At 47.6% G+C, this 19,849-nt stretch overlaps 1 protein-coding gene and 1 non-coding gene across 2 annotated transcripts; one reads left to right on the top strand and one right to left on the bottom strand.

The window, feature by feature from the left end:
• Window positions 1-1,133: 1,133 nt before the first annotated feature.
• LOC123180573 (heparan-alpha-glucosaminide N-acetyltransferase) lies at window positions 1,134-11,589 on the bottom strand. Its single transcript, XM_044592647.1, has 13 exons — window positions 11,324-11,589; window positions 11,092-11,229; window positions 9,113-9,194; window positions 8,936-9,012; window positions 8,750-8,856; window positions 8,142-8,274; window positions 2,793-2,909; window positions 2,571-2,662; window positions 2,343-2,409; window positions 2,136-2,214; window positions 1,952-2,043; window positions 1,640-1,783; window positions 1,134-1,442 (listed from the first exon to the last, which is right to left on the bottom strand). Exons 1-13 carry the CDS (start codon window positions 11,522-11,524, stop codon window positions 1,302-1,304), a joined length of 1,470 nt encoding a protein of 489 aa, XP_044448582.1. The 5' UTR covers window positions 11,525-11,589; the 3' UTR covers window positions 1,134-1,301.
• A 48-nt stretch (window positions 11,590-11,637) lies between these two features.
• On the top strand, window positions 11,638-11,711 carry TRNAT-AGU (transfer RNA threonine (anticodon AGU)). The gene has a single exon. It is a non-coding gene; the product is annotated as a tRNA-Thr (tRNA).
• The last annotated feature ends 8,138 nt before the right edge of the window (window positions 11,712-19,849 follow it).

Here is a 19,849-nt window from a genome sequence, read left to right as displayed (position 1 = left end):
CATATATGAAATTTGGAGTTCGACCCCGCAGTTTTTCTGTGAACCCTAGACCTTCTGGGCACCCTCGAAACTTCCTCTCCTACCCTCGAAACTTTCTGGCTAAACAAGAGGTTGCAAGTTGCATCATAATTTCAACATTGCCCCCATTCACTGTTTTTGCCCTGATTTATGACTCTGGAATTTGATTTGAGTCCTTGGGCACGTTTTGAAGGTATCAACGTGCCTGGGGTCCTTATATAGGTTTCCACATCATTTGACCAAGACAAATTTGGAGGTTCTTCATCGACACCGAGACCCCTCCATAGATCATCATGCTCGTGCCACATGTTCATCACCAATGCTTCCTCGGAGTGACTATCATGTAGCTCTCCATCGACTACATTAACCAAAGACGCTCGACATTGACGACGACCACTTCATCCCTTTGATACCAACACACCAGAAGCAAGGTCAGTTACGTCCGACTTCGTAAAGGGTTAAGTGTGACAAAGGTATTCATTCTGTCACAAACTTTTCCTTCCTTACCATTACACTTTGATAGCTTCACCATCTTTGCGATTACCTTCGTACCTATTGAGACTAGATATCCGAGTATTGTCGGGCTTCGTGAGAACGTGAGCACCATAGTGATACAATATTATCTTCTTACATCATTTGGTATATCATATAGTGCGCTGAAAATCATTGACTATGCACTCCCAATAAATTCTATGTTTGAATTATGTATTTTCACTCCCAATATTTTTTACGTTTAAATTATGTATTTTTTCTCATAAATTTTATTTGTGTTATATTCATTGTTCTGTGTATTCATATCGTTCAACGATCAATGTGCATGTGTTAGCATGAATTTGAGGTTTCAAAATGGAGGATGTGGTTGCCATGGGCATATAGGGGTCGCTGGCTCCTTTGCGAGTCCGTCCGCAAACATATAGGGGTCAAATTTGCCCAGTCCGGTTGAAAATGCTCTTAAGCAGCCCCGTCGAGGTGGCGATCATTGTATCACATGATAGTACTCTTCCTAATCAACTACTCCCTCCGTCCCAAAATAAGCGACTCAATTTTGTACTAACTTTTTCACTTATTTTGGAACGGAGGGAGTATTATACTCCCATTTTCCCGCAAAAAAAAGTTACTGTGCACTTTGCAAGAAACAAAAAAAGTACATTGTGGTGGGCAGGAGTGGCATACTGTAGCAAAGAATCGTCATACATCGTGATGGGCCATGCCCAAACACATCGATTTAGCAATCCAATATTTACAGGGAAAGTGGCTATGTCACAGGGGCATAACAAATGTTTCTACAGTCTCAGGTAAACGCCTTTCATGTGGAGGAAGCAGGCGGCCAAGCACCAGAAGATGATCTCCACGAGGACGAACGCCAAGGTGCCCCAACGTTTCGAATGGAAGATGGCCTGGAGCAGACACTCCGTGGCATCCACCTGAAAAGCAGTTTTTACATTTTTCTGGGTTATTATCTCTCATGAAACTGGGTGCTTCAGGGGTAACAGCGGCAGATAATTTTCCGAACCGATAAATGAGTGACCAGCATGGTACTTGGTGTGCGCGATAAATTGGCATGAGCTCTACATAATCTACAACAGATATGGCAGGAGATGCATATGCATCAAACACATACCAGGTTGTTCTCAGGTGACCGCCAGTAGAACCCTTGAATAAGCGTAGGGAAGAGCTCACAAGCTGCCAGGACATAGACTATAAGCGCATTCATGCCCATCCACTGGAACAGAATTAATGGCTTCTTGATGTGGATAACATCGACCTGAGCAACATATAGGTTGTTAGATTTGGATGAGTAGACTTCATGATGATCTAGTCGTTAGATTTGATTCCAAAGTATTACGGGAAAAAGAAGGTGATATCAAGAATAAGATGATTGAGAATACCAATGTTACAGGCAACAGCCTGGACCAAAGATTACACAACTTACTATGCAGTATAGCAGCAACAGAAGGAACCCAGATACTCCACCAGCCAGCAGCATGTAGCTCACAGTATACAAAGGCTTACTGAAAGGCATACCTAAAGACCAACAAGCCGTCAGCACAGAAATGGAAGGTCTAACTCGAATCATGGTTCGCGGCGTGTCACTCTCTTGTAGAATGCAGACTCACCTAATAGTTGTAATAAAAATCCTGAGACTGTTAACACCGTTGAAGCTAGCAGCCATGACACCATTCTCTGTGAATGAGTCTGCAGCAGAAGCAAGGTTAGAGAAGTCTGGAAATGTCTTTTTGTTTCATAATTCCGTGTTGCTCAACAATAAAGATTCTAACAGACAAGCACATGGTTCAAAATGTACTGCATTTCAGGTGATGTACCTTGCAATGAATCAAGACATGGCCAAAATGCAACCCAACAAAGCAACTCACTGCAGCCATCAATGTACTGCGAAATCAGGTGGAAAGAGGAACGGGGGTCACATTCTGATTTTTCTAGGAGAGATGTCAATTTTCATACTTGTTTAACATTAGTTGGGATAATAAAGAAGCCTAGTATGATTAGGTGCAATCAGCAACAAATTAATAACAGAAGGTACATATAACTACCTTAATAAACCCTCTGGGTCAAAGGGAGCCAGGCACCAGTCTGGCGCATTCGGAGGAAGCCGTCCATAATCAGGGGAATTAATACTGCATTCCTATGGGTGAAGGAAAAAGAGAAATTTGATCCTTAGGATATAATATTACAGAACTTCTATCCTATAGAGAAATTGTCTCACTCTTTGATGCTGAAGAAAAGAAATAGCATTCTAAGTCTTAAATCAAAACCTTAGTTCTTTTGTACACTGGGTTCTTGTACAGGTGACTTTCCCCAAGCAAAACCCGATCTACAAAGCCAACTGCATTGCAAGGTGGTCCAAGACTACCTCTAAGTCCACACTGGATCTGCAAGTTAACAAAACAAGTGCAACAAACAGGTACATAAGTGCAACAGCATAGATATGACGATGTTTAGTTGTTCGAGGCTAAAAATAAAAGGTATTTGAAAGGCCTGACCGGGAAGGGAGAGGGGTTAATCACTTGGTCTACCAGGTAGTTGGTAGAAATGCTAGCAGGAATCGGCAATTAGAAAGTCGGTTGACATTCTATTAATTTGAATTGAGGAATCAAGTTTGAATTCATGGATCCCCATGGTAACAAGCCACCCCATTTTGATTAAAATTCAGTTTGAGTTAGAAACTCCCCACTCAGTTTCCAACGGTGGTACTAGGTTTTTTATAGTAGGTGCGGCACTAGCTTAGGTTCTGTTGCCTACCAAATCAGCATATTAGGGGCTTAGCCCAGTTAGTTGTGGCCCAGTTTATCTTATTATTGTTATTAGGGGCTTAGCCCAATTATCTTATTAGGAGGATTATATAAACTCGTGTACGGACCGTTTTGGGATTAAGCAAGAAGCAATCATATTTGCTCGGCTTCCTTAGGGAGCCGGGAGACCTAACCCTAGCCGCCGCCCCCTGCTCTCTCTCTCTCTCGCGCGCGCACGCAACGACGGCGCCCCAGCGCCGGCGACCACGCCTTCCTCCACGTCATCCCTCCTTCCACCCCCTACAACCTGAGACCACGCCCTGGTAGGGATCCGGTTCCTACCAATTTGGTATCAGATAGCTTCGGTGCGATCATGTCCTCGCCGCCGCCCACCCCGACCCTTCCGCTACCGACCGCGACGACCACCCCGATGGCCACCACGGCCAACGCCCTGCTCTTGCCGGTGCCGGTCACCTCCGCTGCGCCCGTCCCCGTCGTCTTCACCCCGGAGGAGATGACGGCTGCCATCCGGGATCTCACCCAGGCGGTCACGGGCATCTACGCGTACCTCGCGAGATCCTATGGGCCGCAGACGCCTGTGCCCTTCGCCACCGCCCCGCCGCGGCAGCAGCCGCCATCCTCGGCGACCCCTGTCGCCGCCGCCATGCAGCAGCTGCCGTGGCAGCCGCCACCAGCGACGAACCCCAGCGCCTCCACCATGCAGCAGGGGCAACAGCTGCAGCCGCCGCCACCGGCGACCGCGGCCCTGGGCATCCCGACGACGGGCCCGGAGGTGCCCATCCACCAGGTCCGGTTTCCCCCGTCGCCGTCTCCGTTACCGGCCTAGCTCGCTGGGTTCCTTGAGCCTGTCTACACGACGGCCTCGGTCGGGCCGCACATGCTGCCCCCGCCGGCGACGCACCCGGCCATGCAGTTTGGCGGGTCCTCAGGCTCCGCCGAGCCCTTCGCCAGCGTCGAGAGGCCCCTGTTCCAGGGCGGCACCCTGATGCCCGCCTACTCGGCCCCGTCGTCCTCGCCGCTCCGTGCTGACGAGGCGCACCTGCCCGTCGTCCACGTCCAGCCGCCGCCGAGATTCTCCAAGCTGGAGTTCGCGACCTACGACTGCACCGTCGACGCCCTGAATTGGCTCAACCAATGCGACCAATTTTTCAAGGGACAGCGCACGCTCGAGTCCGACCGCACCTGGATCGCCTTGTATCATCTCCGAGGAGCCGCGCAGACGTGGTATTACGCCCTCGAACAGGACGAGGGCGGCATGCCACCATGGGAGCGCTTCCGCGATTTGTGCCTCTTGCGCTTCAGTCCGCCTATACGCGGGAGCCGTCTGGCGGATCTTGGGCGTCTTCCGTTCCTCACCTCGGTGCAAGACTTCGCCGACCGCTTCCAGGCACTGGCGTGCCACGCCCTCGGCGTTTCGGCTCATCAGTGGGCTGAGCTCTTCGTCGGCGGCCTACCGGACCACATCCGTGTGGACGTGGAGATGCGCGGGCCACAGGACCACCAGACAGCCATGTACTACGCCCCGCGCGTTCGAGCGTCACGCGGTGACCATCCAGCAGGCGCCACCGCCCCGGGCTGCTGGGCCGCCACCCTGGCCGGAAGTTCCCGCGCAGGGTCGGCCTGCCCAGGCTTCCGCGACGCCCCTCGCCGCGGCTGCGACACTCCCGTTCCGCCGGCTCACCCCGGCCGAGCAACTCGAGCGTCGCCGCCAAGGGTTGTGCTTCAACTGCGACGAGCCCTACGTACCGGGCCACGTCTGCCCACGACTCTTCTACCTGGAGGCTGCAGACTACATTGAGGAGGACCCCGCCGCCGCCGGGCTCGGCGACCAGCCCGCCCCAGTTGACGCGGAGGTGTTTGGCGACCGTTGATCTTCCCCGCCTTCCATCTCGAGGACGAGCTGTTTGTGCAGGCGGGGAGAGATGTTATGACCGGCATATTAGGGGCTTAGCCCAGTTAGTTGTGGCCCAGTTTATCTTATCGTTATTAGGGGCTTAGCCCAATTATCTTATTAGGAGGATTATATAAACTCGTGTAAGGACCCGTTTTGGGATTAAGCAAGAAGCAATCATATTTGCTCGGCTTCCTTAGGGAGCTGGGAGACCTAACCCTAGCCGCCGCCCCCTGCTCTCTCTCTCTCTTGCGCTCGCACGCAACGACGGCGCCCCAGCGCCGGCGACCACGCCTTCCTCCACGTCATCCCTCCTTCCACCCCTACAACCTGAGACCACGCGCTGGTAGGGATCCAGTTCCTACCAATTTGTGTTATGACCGGCATATTAGCGGCTTAGCCCAGTTAGTTGTGGCCTAGTTTATCTTATCATTATTAGGGGCTTAGCCCAATTATCTTATTAGGAGGATTATATAAACTCGTGTAAGGACCCGTTTTGGGATTAAGCAAGAAGCAATCATATTTGCTCGGCTTCCTTCAGGAGCCGGGAGACCTAACCCTAGCCGCCGCCCCCTGCTCTCTCTCTCGCGCGCGCGCACGCAACGACGGCGCCCCAGCGCCGGCGACCACGCCTTCCTCCACGTCATCCCTCCTTCCACCCCTACAACCTGAGACCACGCCCTGGTAGGGATCCGGTTCCTACCAATTTGGTATCAGATAGCCTCGGGGCGATCATGTCCTCGCCGCCGCCCACCCCGACCCTTCAGCTGCCGACCGCCCCGATGGCCACCACGGCCAGCGCCCCGCTCTTGCCGGTGCCGGTCACCTCCGCTGCGCCCGTCCCCGTCGTCTTCACCCCGGAGGAGATGACGGCTGCCATCCGGGATCTCACCCAGGCGGTCACGGGCATCTACACGTTCCTCGCGAGATCCTATGGGCCGCAGCCGCCTGTGCCCTTCGCCACCGCCCCGCCGCCGCAGCAGCCGCCATCCTCGGCGACACCCGTCGCCGGCACCATGCAGCAGCTGCCGTGGCAGCCGCCACCAGCGACGAACCCCGGCGCCTCCACCATGCAGCAGGGGCAACAGCTGCAGCCGCCGCCACCGACGACCGCGGCCCTGAGCATCCCGACGACGGGCCCGGAGGTGCCCATCCACCAGGTCCGGTTTCCCCCGTCGCCGTCTCCGTTACCGGCCTGGCTCGCTGGGTCCCTTGAGCCGGTCTACACGACGGCCTCGGTCGGGCTGCATGTGCTGCCCCCGCCGGCGACACACCCGGCCATGTAGTTTGGCAGGTCCTCGGGCTCCGCTGAGCTCTTCGCCAGCGTCGACGGGCCCCTGTTCCAGGGCGGCACCCTGATGCCCGCCTACTCGGCCCCGCCGTCCTCGCTGCTCCGTGCTGACGAGGCGCACCCGCCCGTCGTCCACGTCCAGACGCCACCGAGATTCTCCAAGCTAGAGTTCGCGACCTACGACGGCACCGTCGACCCCCTGAATTGGCTCAACCAATGCGACCAATTTTTCAGGGGACAGCGCACGCTCGCGTCCGACCGCACCTGGATCGCCTCGTATCATCTCCGAGGATCCGCACAGACGTGGTATTACGCCCTCGAACAGGACGAGGGCGGCATGCCACTATGGGAGCGCTTTCGCGATTTGTGCCTCTTGCGCTTCGGTCCGCCTATACGCGGGAGCCGTCTGGCGGAGCTTGGGCGTCTTCCGTTCCTCACCTCGGTGCAAGACTTCGCCGACCGCTTCCAGGCACTGGCGTGCCACGCCCCCGGCGTTTTGGCTCGTCAACGGGCTAAGCTCTTCGTCAGCGGCCTACCGGACCACATCCGCGTGGACGTGGAGATGCGCGGGCCACAGGACCTCCAGACGACCATGTACTACGCCCGCGCGTTCGACCGTCACGCGGTGACCATCCAGCAGGCGCCACCGCCCCGGGCCGCTGGGCCGCCACCCTGGCCGGAAGTTCCCGCGCTGGGTCTGCCTGCCCAGGCTTCCGCGGCGCCACTCGCCGCGGCTGCGGCACGCCCGTTCCGCCGGCTCACCCCGGCCGAGCAACTCGAGCGTCGCCGCCAAGGGTTGTGCTTCAACTGCGACGAGCCCTACGTACTGGGCCACGTCTGCCCACGACTCTTCTACCTGGAGGCTGCAGACTACATTGAGGAGGACCCCGCCGCCGCCGGGCTCGGCGACCAGCCCTCCCCAGTTGACGCGGAGGTGTTTGGCGACCGTTGATCTTCCCCGCCTTCCAGCTCGAGGACGAGCTGTTTGTGCAGGCGTGGAGAGATGTTATGACCGGCATATTAGGGGCTTAGCCCAGTTAGTTGTGACCCAGTTTATCTTATCGTTATTAGGGGCTTAGCCCAATTATCTTATTAGGAGGATTATATAAACTCGTGTAAGGACCCGTTTTGGGATTAAGCAAGAAGCAATCATATTTGCTCGGCTTCCTTAGGGAGCTGGGAGATCTAACCCTAGCCGCCGCCCCCTGCTCTCTCTCTCTCGCGCGCGCACGCAACGACGGCGCCCCATCGCCGGCGACCACGCCTTCCTCCACGTCATCCCTCCTTCCACCCCTACAACCTGAGACCACGCCCTGGTAGGGATCCGGTTCCTACACAAACCAATTCGACCAAAGATGATGGACGCTGAGATCAAGCTTATCAATCAGTTTTCCAAATTTATTTACAAAGAATCATTTCTCACTTGGTCAACATGCAACAGTGTCGAAGCATATTTACTGGGAAATATATCAAGTGCCAAAACTGAATTGCAGCAGCTTGAGTAGTCACATCAATTCAAACATATCACCACATATAAACAATTATCATGTGTCTTAAAATCATACTATTAAAGTACATAGTATTACATCATCCAAAACAACTTCGGAGCCTGCATCCTATCTTCAAATAGAACAAGGTAATTAGGTCTAGTGAGGGATTCTCATCTTACCGTTTTGATCCCAACACCATTGCTTGGATTTGAAAAGGTCGAATTGCTAGTCTGAACTGTAAATTCCCAATTTGGAACATAGAGGCCAAATACCAAGCCAATGTATAGAGCTGAAATCATTATGGCCATGATCCTTCAGAAGATAAACAGAAGTGAGTACTGGTACTAGTGTATATCGTGTTTTGTGTTCAGAATAACTCTTAGTAAGTCCATACAGCTAACCTCATCCAAAGTACACCCAAATTACAAGATTTGTACATTTTGTGACTAACAGCAGGGAGTTATCTAATCACCTCTGGCACTTAAACATACAGAGCGACAGAGGAACCAAAATTTCATATAAAAGGCCTAATAAACTAAAGACAACAACATTCTGAAACAGACAATGAAACATGCTATTTTATACCACTGAAAATATTGTTTTGAGGCAGAGCTCAGTTTACCCGAATCACATGAAATAGCGAGAGCATTTTTTCTTTTGAAAAGGGGATTACCCTTAATAAAGAATTAGATTCATACTTCCAAAATGCTTAATACTGATTCATGAAGAATGTAGAGAGTGGAAAACTGAACATCTCCTTAATAAAATGTTACCATTATTGACTAACCACTCCACGAAGTACTTCTTCACAAATGATACTGGCGAATCCACCGAAGTATTGTTCACAAGCCAAATCTCAGAAATTGCTGCTAGAAAGTATCCAATAGCTATTCTCTACCAGAAGCAAAATGACAATTAGTAGAAAGAAGACGAATACAAACTAAAAAATAAACATATGTAGTTTATAAATTACCTGTAACACACCTAGCAATCGAATATGATCCAAATCGACTCCATAAGTTAATTTGTGCCGTCCATGAATGTATCCTCCTAAAAGTAAAAAAAAAATTAAGATAAAGTCCAACACAAGATAAATGAAATAAGAAAGGTGATCACAATATATCTAATAAAGAACTAGGATAAGTATGACCTTGCAAAATTACGCCCAAGATGAAAAGCTTGATAGCCCTAAATGCAGCCTTCTTAGTTGTTGCTATCTTGTTTGGTGTTTTCTGTAGTGCACCAGCCATATTTGTCAGATGTTATTCAATAAAGAGTCGGTCAATGGTTAAATTGCACACTGAACACCAAACGTCTAGGTGGAGATATGCAAATCAGTGGTATTTTGAGGAGTAGAGCTGAACAAGCACAGGGACTAAGATTTTGTTCATGGCAACTGAAGTCCACTATCTAAGTGCAGTGGCATAGTTTAAGGTTTTATTAAGGAAATAAAGTCCTTACATAACCCAGGACCAACCTTTAGAGCAGTAATCATTAGTTCCTAGTTCCTCACCAAGGAATAATGAGTACCTGATAACAATATACTTGGCATAGAAGCTAAGAATTAAAAGGTTAAAGAAAATTTTAGAAAGAAATGTTAGCCAAATTCAACAGATTGCCCTAGTGAGGTTTACAACAATTTGGCCATGAGAATACAACCCGTGATCTCTTTCATCTTTTCTCCTTTTTTAGTTTTTTTGTCCTTTTTGGGTGTCTAACCCATTATCTCACTAGAGCAACTTCTACAATGAACCGTTGATTTCCAGTTTCCTACTTTGAAATCATAGTTATCTGATGATCAAAATAGTTGGCACACTAGACATAAAGAGCTTAAGCAAACTTTCGAGGAAAATGGTAGCCAAACTCAACACATTGCTCTGTGAAGGTTTACAAGGGTCCGGCATCCATGAAAATGGGAAAATACGACGATTTACAGATCCTCAAACTTCATTTTGGAGAAGTTGTAGTGTGCCTAGGAGGCACTTAAGTACCTCCACTCTACAAAATATCAGCCGTTGCTTAAGATAAGCTACAGCAGGTGCATAACATTCTGTAGGTTAGTAACAGTTGAAGACACTAATTTTGTTACCAATTCAGATTCTTTGCATTTGTCTTCCTTACCGGAATATGTCTTTTAACTCTGAGAATAAACGAACGGAAAGCGTTTCATCTCCAGCAAATTTACACCGTATTCTATTATCTTCTTCAACGTACAGTATATAGGGCCTCCATAAAGTGGCGGTGGTGGTATTGAGCATTGCAGCAGCCAGCATATGATATGCAACCACTAGTTCAACGAGTGCGGTCACACTAATTACAGATCCTTACCAGATAACGGTATTATTAAATTGACCCTTTGCATAGTTTCTACACAATTTACTGGGTAGAACATTCGATTACACAGTGATAATAAGTTATGAGTGAGCTATTTAGATTGCATCCAGTTAATTTTAGACAGACTGCATCCATTTACTAGTAGTGTTACTGTGTTTGAAGAACCTACATCTTGAACCAGCCATGGTGTTTCATCAATTAATGAAAGAGTTGATCACTGATGTAAGTTTTGTTTCTTAATCATGCTTTGTATCCGCCCTCTCCCATTCCCAAGGCATGAGGGAAGTGCAGCAGAAGGGATAACCGGTGACCCGGCAGAACACATTAATTCCAAGCAGCATAAGAAGCCTCCAGTTATGGCATGAACAAGAGGATTACCAGAGGTTTTCAGCAACTCGTTAGAATCTACATGGAATCGAGAGTAGCTATGTAGAATATGTTATTTCCTTTACAATTTCGTCCACAACTGGATAGCTCGACAAATCACCAAACCTATATGGCTATATGGTGATATGGACACGCCACAGCAGCAGAGGCCCAAGGTTAGGGGCAAATGAAAAATCTAGCAAGCACTGAACCATTCCCCGGTCTCTACAGCCCCGACCATTTGGTTCTTGGGATGGTTACACACTTGTACTACATCGTTTCATAGTGGTGAGCGGATAGTAGTAACTACTACTCCCTCGTTCCAAATTACTCGTCGCTGAAATGGACTAAAATACATCTAGATACATCCATACGTGCGACAAGTAATTCGGAAAGGAGGGAGTAGTAAGCATCAGTAATTCGGTATACCTTGAAGACGAGGGCGGCGGAGACGCCGATGATGAAGAGAAAGGCCGGCATGACGAAGTCCGCCACAGTCACCCCGAACCACGGCGCGTGGTTTATCCCCGGCCACGCCCCGCCGGCGTCGTCCACGAGTATCATCATCTGCTCAAGCGCAAGCAGACACGATTGGCACGCGAATCAGAAGAGAAACATACAAGCCTGTGGGAAGAGCCGAAGAGGTTAGGGTTCTACTGACGGCGACGGTGAGACCGCGGAACACGTCGAGCGAGGCCACCCGCTGCGGCTTCTGCTGCTCGGGCTTCGCATCTGCCCCCGCCGGCTGCGGTCGCGAAGGGGATTCGGGGTATGGGAGGATCTCGTTTCCGGTCTGAAGGAGGGGGCGGCGGCGGTCGCCGTCATCTCCGTCGCTGGCGACGGCGACCACGGTGGCGTCCATTTTGGGGATCTCCTGCTGCTGTCGTATGCAGAGCACTATTGCGGAGGGTGTGGAAGACCGGACTATTCTATGTAATTGTTTTTAAGTTTCTGTGGACATTTGATGTAACAACGGCTCTCGTAGCTCAGTTGGTTAGAGCACCCGTTTAGTAAGCGGGAGGTCTTGAGTTCAACTCTCAACGAGAGCAATTTTAATTTAATTTCAGTTTATCTATACCATGATGAAACCATATAGTGATTTTTCTCTTTTTTTCCCCTCCTTTTTATTTCAGTTTATTCTTAAGTACTCCCTTCTATCCATATTAATTGTGGCCAAATTAGTAAATATCGTTAAATTATTTTCCACACAAAGTTCAAGCACAAATTGTTGTTAAAAAATCAAACTATTGTCGATTTCTGCTCCATATAATCCTTGTGTGAATTGTCAACTCTCGACAAGAGCAAATTTAATTTCAGTTTAACCTAGCATGAAACCATGTAGTAGTTGATCTCTTTCTTTTTCTCCGTTTCCTTAAGTAGTTCCTTCGATCCATATTAATTGTGGCTAATTTAGTAATATTGTGTGACGCCCTTGAAATTAATCATGTACTAAACATCCACGCAGCATGCACGATCAAGATCAGACTCACGGTATAATATCACAACACAACTCTATGACTCAAAATTAAACAAAGAACAACTACTAAACGAGAGCAATTTTAATTTTAGTTTATTTATACCATGAAACCCTATAGTGATTGATCTCTTTTTCCCCTCCTTTTTATTTCAGTTTATTCTTAAGTACTCCCTTCTATCCATATTAATTGTGGCCAAATCACTAATATCGTTAAATTATTTTCCACTCAAGCACAAATTGTTGTTAAAAAATCAAACTATTGTCGGTTGCTGGTTTATGCTTTCTGCTCCATATAATCCTTGTGTGAATTGTCAACTCTCGACGAGAGCAAATTTAATTTCAGTTTATTTATACCATGAAACCCTATAGTGATTGATCTCTTTTTTTCCCTCCTTTTTATTTCAGTTTATTCTTAAGTACTCACTTCTATCCATATTAATTGTGGCCAAATCAGTAATATCGTTAAATTATTTTCCACACAAAGTTCAAGCACAAATTGTTGTTAAAAAATCAAACTATTGTCGGTTGCTGGTTTATGCTTTCTGCTCCATATAATCCTTGTGTGAATTGTCAACTCTCGACGAGAGCAAATTTAATTTCAGTTTAACCTAGCATGAAACCATGTAGTAGTTGATCTCTTTCTTTTTCTCCGTTTCCTTAAGTAGTTCCTTCGATCTATATTAATTGCGGCTAATTTAGTAATACTGTGTGACGCCCTTGAAATTAATCATATACTAAACATCCACGCAGCATGCACGATCAAGATCAGACTCACGGTATAATATCACAACACAACTCTACGACTCAAAATTAAACAAAGAAACAAAATATTACAAGCCAGGGTAGTAAGACCTGGTATTGCATCAAGAGTTAGGTCTGAGTACAAACAATTACAAAGGTGGCTTAAGAGGGCAAAAACAAACCGCGACTCTAGATTAAAAAGGCACAGGCCTCCTGCCTGGGACCTCTGAACTACTCTTCGGTGTCGAACTCCACGTAGTAGCAAAGCTTGGAATCCTCTGGCTCCTGGGCTCCATCACCTAATCACAGCAATCGGGTAGAAGAAAATGGGTGCAAAGCAATGGTGAGTACTCATCCGAAGTACTCGCAAGACTTACATCAAAACTATGCTAAGTATGCATTGTGAGATCTTGATTGCCAAGTGAGCTGAGGTGACAAAAAATTTCCTCTATATTGAGCTCGGGCTCACCGATTCATGCCTATCGGCTAGACCGAACTACAACAATACCTTGTAGACAGTTCATCGGTACAACTGACGAGGACTAACCCGGCCTGACCGATATGCATCATCTATGACACCGCCAACTCGGTGTCACCGATGAAAATGGATTGACGTTACCGATGTCACTACTGAGAAAACATTTTGCCATTACAAATTTCATTTCTTCTCCAGCTCCACTCGATGATTCTTATCCTCTACTTGCATCTTAGACTACATGCTGCTTTGTAATATGACTCAAGGACCAAACATATTTGACGCATGCTCCAGAAGATCCCTTCTTGGAAATTGATGTCAAAGTGGGAGAGAGCGCACATCAAAGCTTATCACATGGGGAGAAAGCACATCTTAGCTTCTCCAGATGCTTATTAACAATAGAGGAAAGAAGTCACATGTCTTTAAGAGGGGAAAGACATGTTAATGTATGTTATATTTGCTTTGCTCTGATTTTCTCTTACCCTACCTTCTCCCATTATCCAATATCAGATTTAGGGGGAGAAAGAGTTCATATCTAAGGGATGAAAATCTTTGGAATTCTTTGCATATCTTTAATCCTTGGGGACATGTCTATATCCAAATAGAGTACTAAGTACCCACTCACTACATGTCATCCCAGTCTTGGTACTCTTTTGGTTTTCTGAACTTGCTTTGATTAGTAATGTTTTTGTGTTATCTAACCCTGTTTTCTCAAGTTCATCTCTTCCAAAGCCAGCTCAAGACCACAAGGTAAGTATATGCATCACACTCATGGGCATGATGATCTCTTGCTGATGTACATATTGTTTGCAAGAGGGACTCGTGAACATGGAGGTACTCTTCCTGTATCTACATCATTTACTCTGATGCATATAGCCATTATACATGTAACTCATTGCTTGCTCTGACATGCTTATGCATTCACATGTACTCATATTCTATCTTTACATGATTGCATACATGTAGGGGGAGCCTATGCATGTTACATGTGCTTCCAAAGCTTTACTTGTTACTCTTCATATCCTTATCTAAAGCTTTGATGTATGTTGTCATCAATTACAAAAAGGGGGAGATTGAAAGCACAAGTGCTCCTTGGGTGATTTTGGTAATTAATGTCAACATATCTCTTGTTGGACTAATACCTTCATCTAGTATATTTCAGAAAGTTCAACAATGGCGTGGCATGGACAAGAGGATGTGGAACCCCCTCAAAATGCTAAGGTCAAAGATTGGCAAAAGCTCAAGACTCTTCATTTCTATTTTAGTGATCCAAGATCACATTGAGTCCATAGGAAAAGCCAATACTATTAAAAGGGGATGAGGTGTTGGTTAATGATCTACTTGCTCAAAATGCTTAGTGATATGCTCCAAAGCCCTCAACCACTTTCTCAATTTCAAATATGACCAAAACCTAAAGTCAAACTCGGCCCCACCGATTTGATCTATCCGGCGCCACCGAGTTCCTTTGACATAGCCACTGCCAGAAACCCTAATAAATTCGATCTCACCAATCGGGATCTTGGTCTCACCGAGATGGCCTTGCAAACTCTCTGTTGCCTATTGTAATTCTTTCGGTCTCACTGAAATGTGCAATCAGCCCCGCCGAGTTTGCCTGACCAACTCTCTGTTTGCTCATTGCTGAAATCGGTCCCACCGAGTTCATGCAATCGGTCACACCGAGATGAGGTTTTGCCCTAACCCTAGCACATCGGTCCCACCAAGTTGATCATGTCGGTCCCACCGAGAATCCTAACATTCACATCTTGAACTGAATCGGTCTCACCGAGTTCACCTATTTGGCCTGACCGAGTTGGGTCAAATGTGTGTAACAGTTAGATTTTGTGTGGAGGCTATATATACCCCTCCACCCCCTTGTCTATTCAAGAGAGAGCCATCAGAATGTGCCTACACTTCCACTACTCATTTTCTGAGAGAGAACCACCTACTCATGTGTTGAGACCAAGACATTCCAATCCAACCACAAGAATCTTGATCTCTAGCCTTCCCCATGTTGCTTTCCACTCAAATCATTTTTCCACCATTGCCAAATCAGTGAGAGAGAGTTCAGTGTCGGGGAGACTATCATTTGAAGCACAAGAGCAAGGAGTTCGTCATCATCACACCATGTATTACCTTTTGGAGAGTGGTGTCTCCTAGATTGGTTAGGTGTCAGTTGGGAGCCTTCGACAAGATTGTGGAGTTGAACCAAGGAGTTTGTAAGGGCAAGGAGATCGCCTACTTCGTGAAGATCTACCCGAGTGAGGAAAGTCCTTCGTGGGCGATGGCCATGGTGGGATAGATAAGGTTGCTTCTTCGTGGACCCTTCATGGGCGGAGCCCTCCGTGGACTCGCGCAACCGTTACCCTTCGTGGGTTGAAGTCTCCACCAACGTGGACGTACGATAGCACCACCTATCGGAACCACACCAAAAATCTCCGTGTCTTCTTTGCGTTTGCACACCCCAATCCCATCCCTTTACTTTCTTGCAAATTGCATGCTTTACTCTTTCCACTGCTCATACTCTTGTCATGCTTGCTTGAAATGTATTATGAATGCTTAAACTTGTGCTAAAACTCCACCTCAACTTAAAGAACTTAAAAACGGCTACTTTTCTTTGTTGAGGGTCTAATCACCCCCCTCTAGACACCTCTTCTCGATCCTTTCATTCGCGAAGACGATCGATGCTCCTGTCGCCCCGTCTCGCGGTCTTACGACAAGGGACCGGACCCGCATCTCTCCTGGTGGTCTCTGCCTGCCTGTTCGTGCCGCGTCAATAACTCTCGTGGGTACCTTTGGGGTTGACCCGACTTATCAAGAGACTGTCTGGAACCCAATTCCACCTCCACCGGGGTGATACCATATGTCCCTTCAGTCCCGTAGTAACAATGTGTCCTTACCATCAAGGTGGACTTGGAGGAATCACCCTCGATGGGTTCACACTTGAGGTGCTACACGACAGAGACATTATCGGGAGTGGTGAGCGAGGAATCACCCTCTGTGAACCACACCCGATGTGCTACACTACAGAGATATCATTGAAAGTGGGATACGAAGCACCACCCTTGGCACTCGATACTAGCTCTGCAAAGTCGTACAACTAAGGGGGTGCTGGTGGTGCGTTCCGTCTCTACACGTCGATCACTTAGATCGAATCACTTGGTAGTAGAGCATGGAAAAACGAACAAGGGTGTAGGGCCTCTGATGGATCACTAACATATCTATACTAAGCATATAGGATAACAGGTAAGGTATCAACAGTAGGTTAACAAAAGCAGGCTATGCATCAAAATATGAGCTATCGGAACAACAATAGTAGAAAAACCTAATGCAATAATGAGAGAGAAAGAATGGACGATATCTGGATGATTAATGGGGTTTTGCTTGCCTGGAAGCTCAGCTGAAAAGATATGAGTGTCAGGGGCGTAGTTGTACTCGGCGGCGTCAACGGTCTTGGGGTCTATCAGAGAAGAAGAAGGGGAAGAAACAATAAATATAAAGCATACAAATGCAACACAATGCATGACATGGCAAAATGTTGTGCTAGGGATGCTCTAATGCATTACTATGTATTTTAAATGAAGTGGGGAAATATTCGAGTATATTTTCCCAGCTCCACGCACTTTATGATATATTGATCCAGGTGCAAATGTTCAATGTTCATTATGTTAGAGAGGTGTGACAGGTATGTGGATGGCATATTCAAATTCGTTATATCTTTCTGATCGACTTTGATATATAAATTATTTTCATCGGAGTTGCGGTTTATTTTATATGAATTTTCAAAGTTCTATTGATTTCCTGGAATTTCTGGAATTCTTTTAATTTGAAAGTAAAACAACAAAAACTTTCGTTACCTAGTGCTACCCTAGCCTATGTGTATGGCAACGGGGCCCCAAGGGCTGGTCAACCCAGTCAATTTGATTGGTCAATAGTGGAGGTGGTGGTGTTGGAAATATGCCCTAGATGCAATAATAAAATGGTTATTATTATATTTCCTTGTTCATGATAATTGTCTATTGTTCATGCTATAATTGTATTAACCGGAAACCGTAATACATGTGTGAATATATAGACCACAACATGTCCCTAGTAAGCCTCTAGTTGACTAGCTCGTGGATCAATGGATGGTTATGGTTTCCTGACCATGGACATTGGATGTCGTTGATAACGGGATCACATCATTAGGAGAATGATGTGATGGACAAGACCCAATCCTAAGCATAGCACAAGATCGTGTAGTTCGTTTGCTAGGGCTTTTCTAATGTCAAGTATCATTTCCTTAGACCATGAGATTGTGCAACTCCCGGATACCGTAGGAGTGCTTTGGGTGCATCAAACGTCACACGTAACTGGGTGGCTATAAAGGTGCACTACAGGTATCTCTGAAAGTTTCTGTTGGGTTGGCACGAATCGAGACTAGGATTTGTCACTCCGTATGACGGAGAGGTATCTCTGGGCCGACTCGGTAATGCATCATCATAATGAGCTCAATGTGACTAAGGAGTTAGCCATGGGATCATGCATTATGGAATGAGTAAATAGACTTGCCGGTAACGAGATTGAACAAGGTATAGGAATACCAACGATCGAATCTCGGGCAAGTAACATACCGATGGACAAAGGGAATTGTATACGGGATTCATTGAATCCCCGACATCGTGGTTCATCCGATGAGATCATCGTGGAACATGTGGGAGCCAATATGGTATCCAGATCCCGCTATTGGTTATTGGCCAGAGAGGTGTCTCGGTCATGTCTGCATGGTTCCCGAACCCGTAGGGTCTACGCACTTAAGGTTTGGTGACGCTAGAGTTGTAATGGGAATAGTATGTGGTTACCGAAGGTTGTTCGGAGTCCCGGATAAGATCCCGGACGTGACGAGGAACTCCAGAATGGTCCGGAGGTGAAGATCGATATATTGGACGAAGGGTATAGGAGTCCGAAATTGTTCTGGGAGTACCGGGTGACGACTAGCATGACCGAAAGGAGTTTCGGAGGCCCCACCAAGCGTTGGGGGGCCTTATGGGCCAAGGGGAGGGTGCACACCAGCCCACTAAGGGGCTGTGCGCCCCTCCCACCCCATCTCACGTAACCTGGAGAGGTGGGGGCGCCTCCCCTAGGGCAGCTGCCCCTCCCGGCTTGGGGGACAAGTTTCCTAGGGGTGGGGGCGCCCAAACCCATCTAGTGTTTCCCCTGTGGCCGCTGCCCCTCCCCTAGGGAAACCCTAGGGCTCCTCCTCCTCCCCCCTATATATAGTGAGGGAGAGAGAGGGTAGCCGCACCCCTTCCCCTTGGCGAAGCCCTGCCGGAGAACCACGAGCTCCACCGCCACCACACCGTCGTGCTGCCGGAGTTCTCCCTCAACTTCTCCACCCCCCTTGCTGGATCAAGAAGGAGGAGACATCCCCGGGCTGTACGTGTGTTGAACGCGGAGGCGCCGTCCGTTCAAAGCTTGGATCGGATCTTCCGCGATTTGAATCGCCGCGAGTACGACTCCATCAACCGCGTTCTTGCAACGCTTCCGCTTAGCGATCTTCAAGGGTATGAAGATGCACTCCCTCTCTCTCGTTGCTAGCATCTCCTAGATTGATCTTGGTGACACATAGGAATTTTTTTGAATTATTACTACGATCCCCAACAGTGGCATCATGAGCTAGGTCTATGCGTAGATTCTATGCACGAGTAGAACACAAAGTAGTTGTGGGCGATGATTTGGTCAATTTGCTTACCGTTACTAGTCATATCTTGATTCGGCGGCACTGTGGGATGAAGCGTCCCGGACTGACCTTACACGTACGCTTACGTGAGACTGGTTCCACCGACTGACATGCACTTGATGCATAAGGTGGCTAGCGGGTGTCTGTCTCTCCCACTTTAGTCGGATCGGATTCAATGAAGGGTCCTTATGAAGGGTAAATAGCAATTGGCATATCACCGTAGTGGCTTTTGCGTAGGTAAGAAACGTTCTTGCTAGAAACCCATAGCAGCCACGTAAAACATGCAACAACAATTAGAGGACGTCTAACTTGTTTTTGCAGTGTATGCTATGTGATATGATATGGCCAAAAGGATGTGATGAATGATATATTTGATGTATGAGATTGATCATGTTCTTGTAATAGGAATCACGACTTGTATGTCGATGAGTATGACAACCGGCAGGAGCCATAGGAGTTATCTTAATTTATTGTATGACCTGCGTGTCAATGAGAAACGCCATGTAATTACTTTACTTTATTGCTAACCGTTAGCCATAGTAGTAGAAGTAATAGTTGGCGAGACAACTTCATGAACACACAATGATGGAGATCATGGTGTCATGCCGGCGACGAAGGTGATCATGCCGCGCCTCGAAGATGGAGATCAAAGGCGCAAGATGATATTGGCCATATCATGTCACTTTATGATTTTCATGTGATGTTTGTCATGGTTGCATCTTATTTGCTTAGAACGACGGTACCATAAAATAAGATGATCCCTCACTAAGAATTTCAA

The sequence above is a fragment of the Triticum aestivum genome, chromosome 1D, assembly GCF_018294505.1.
Source record: "Triticum aestivum cultivar Chinese Spring chromosome 1D, IWGSC CS RefSeq v2.1, whole genome shotgun sequence".
NCBI lineage: Eukaryota > Viridiplantae > Streptophyta > Magnoliopsida > Poales > Poaceae > Triticum > Triticum aestivum.
The sequence above is the reverse complement of the archived record's forward strand: the minus strand, read 5'-3'. Positions and strand labels throughout refer to the sequence as shown.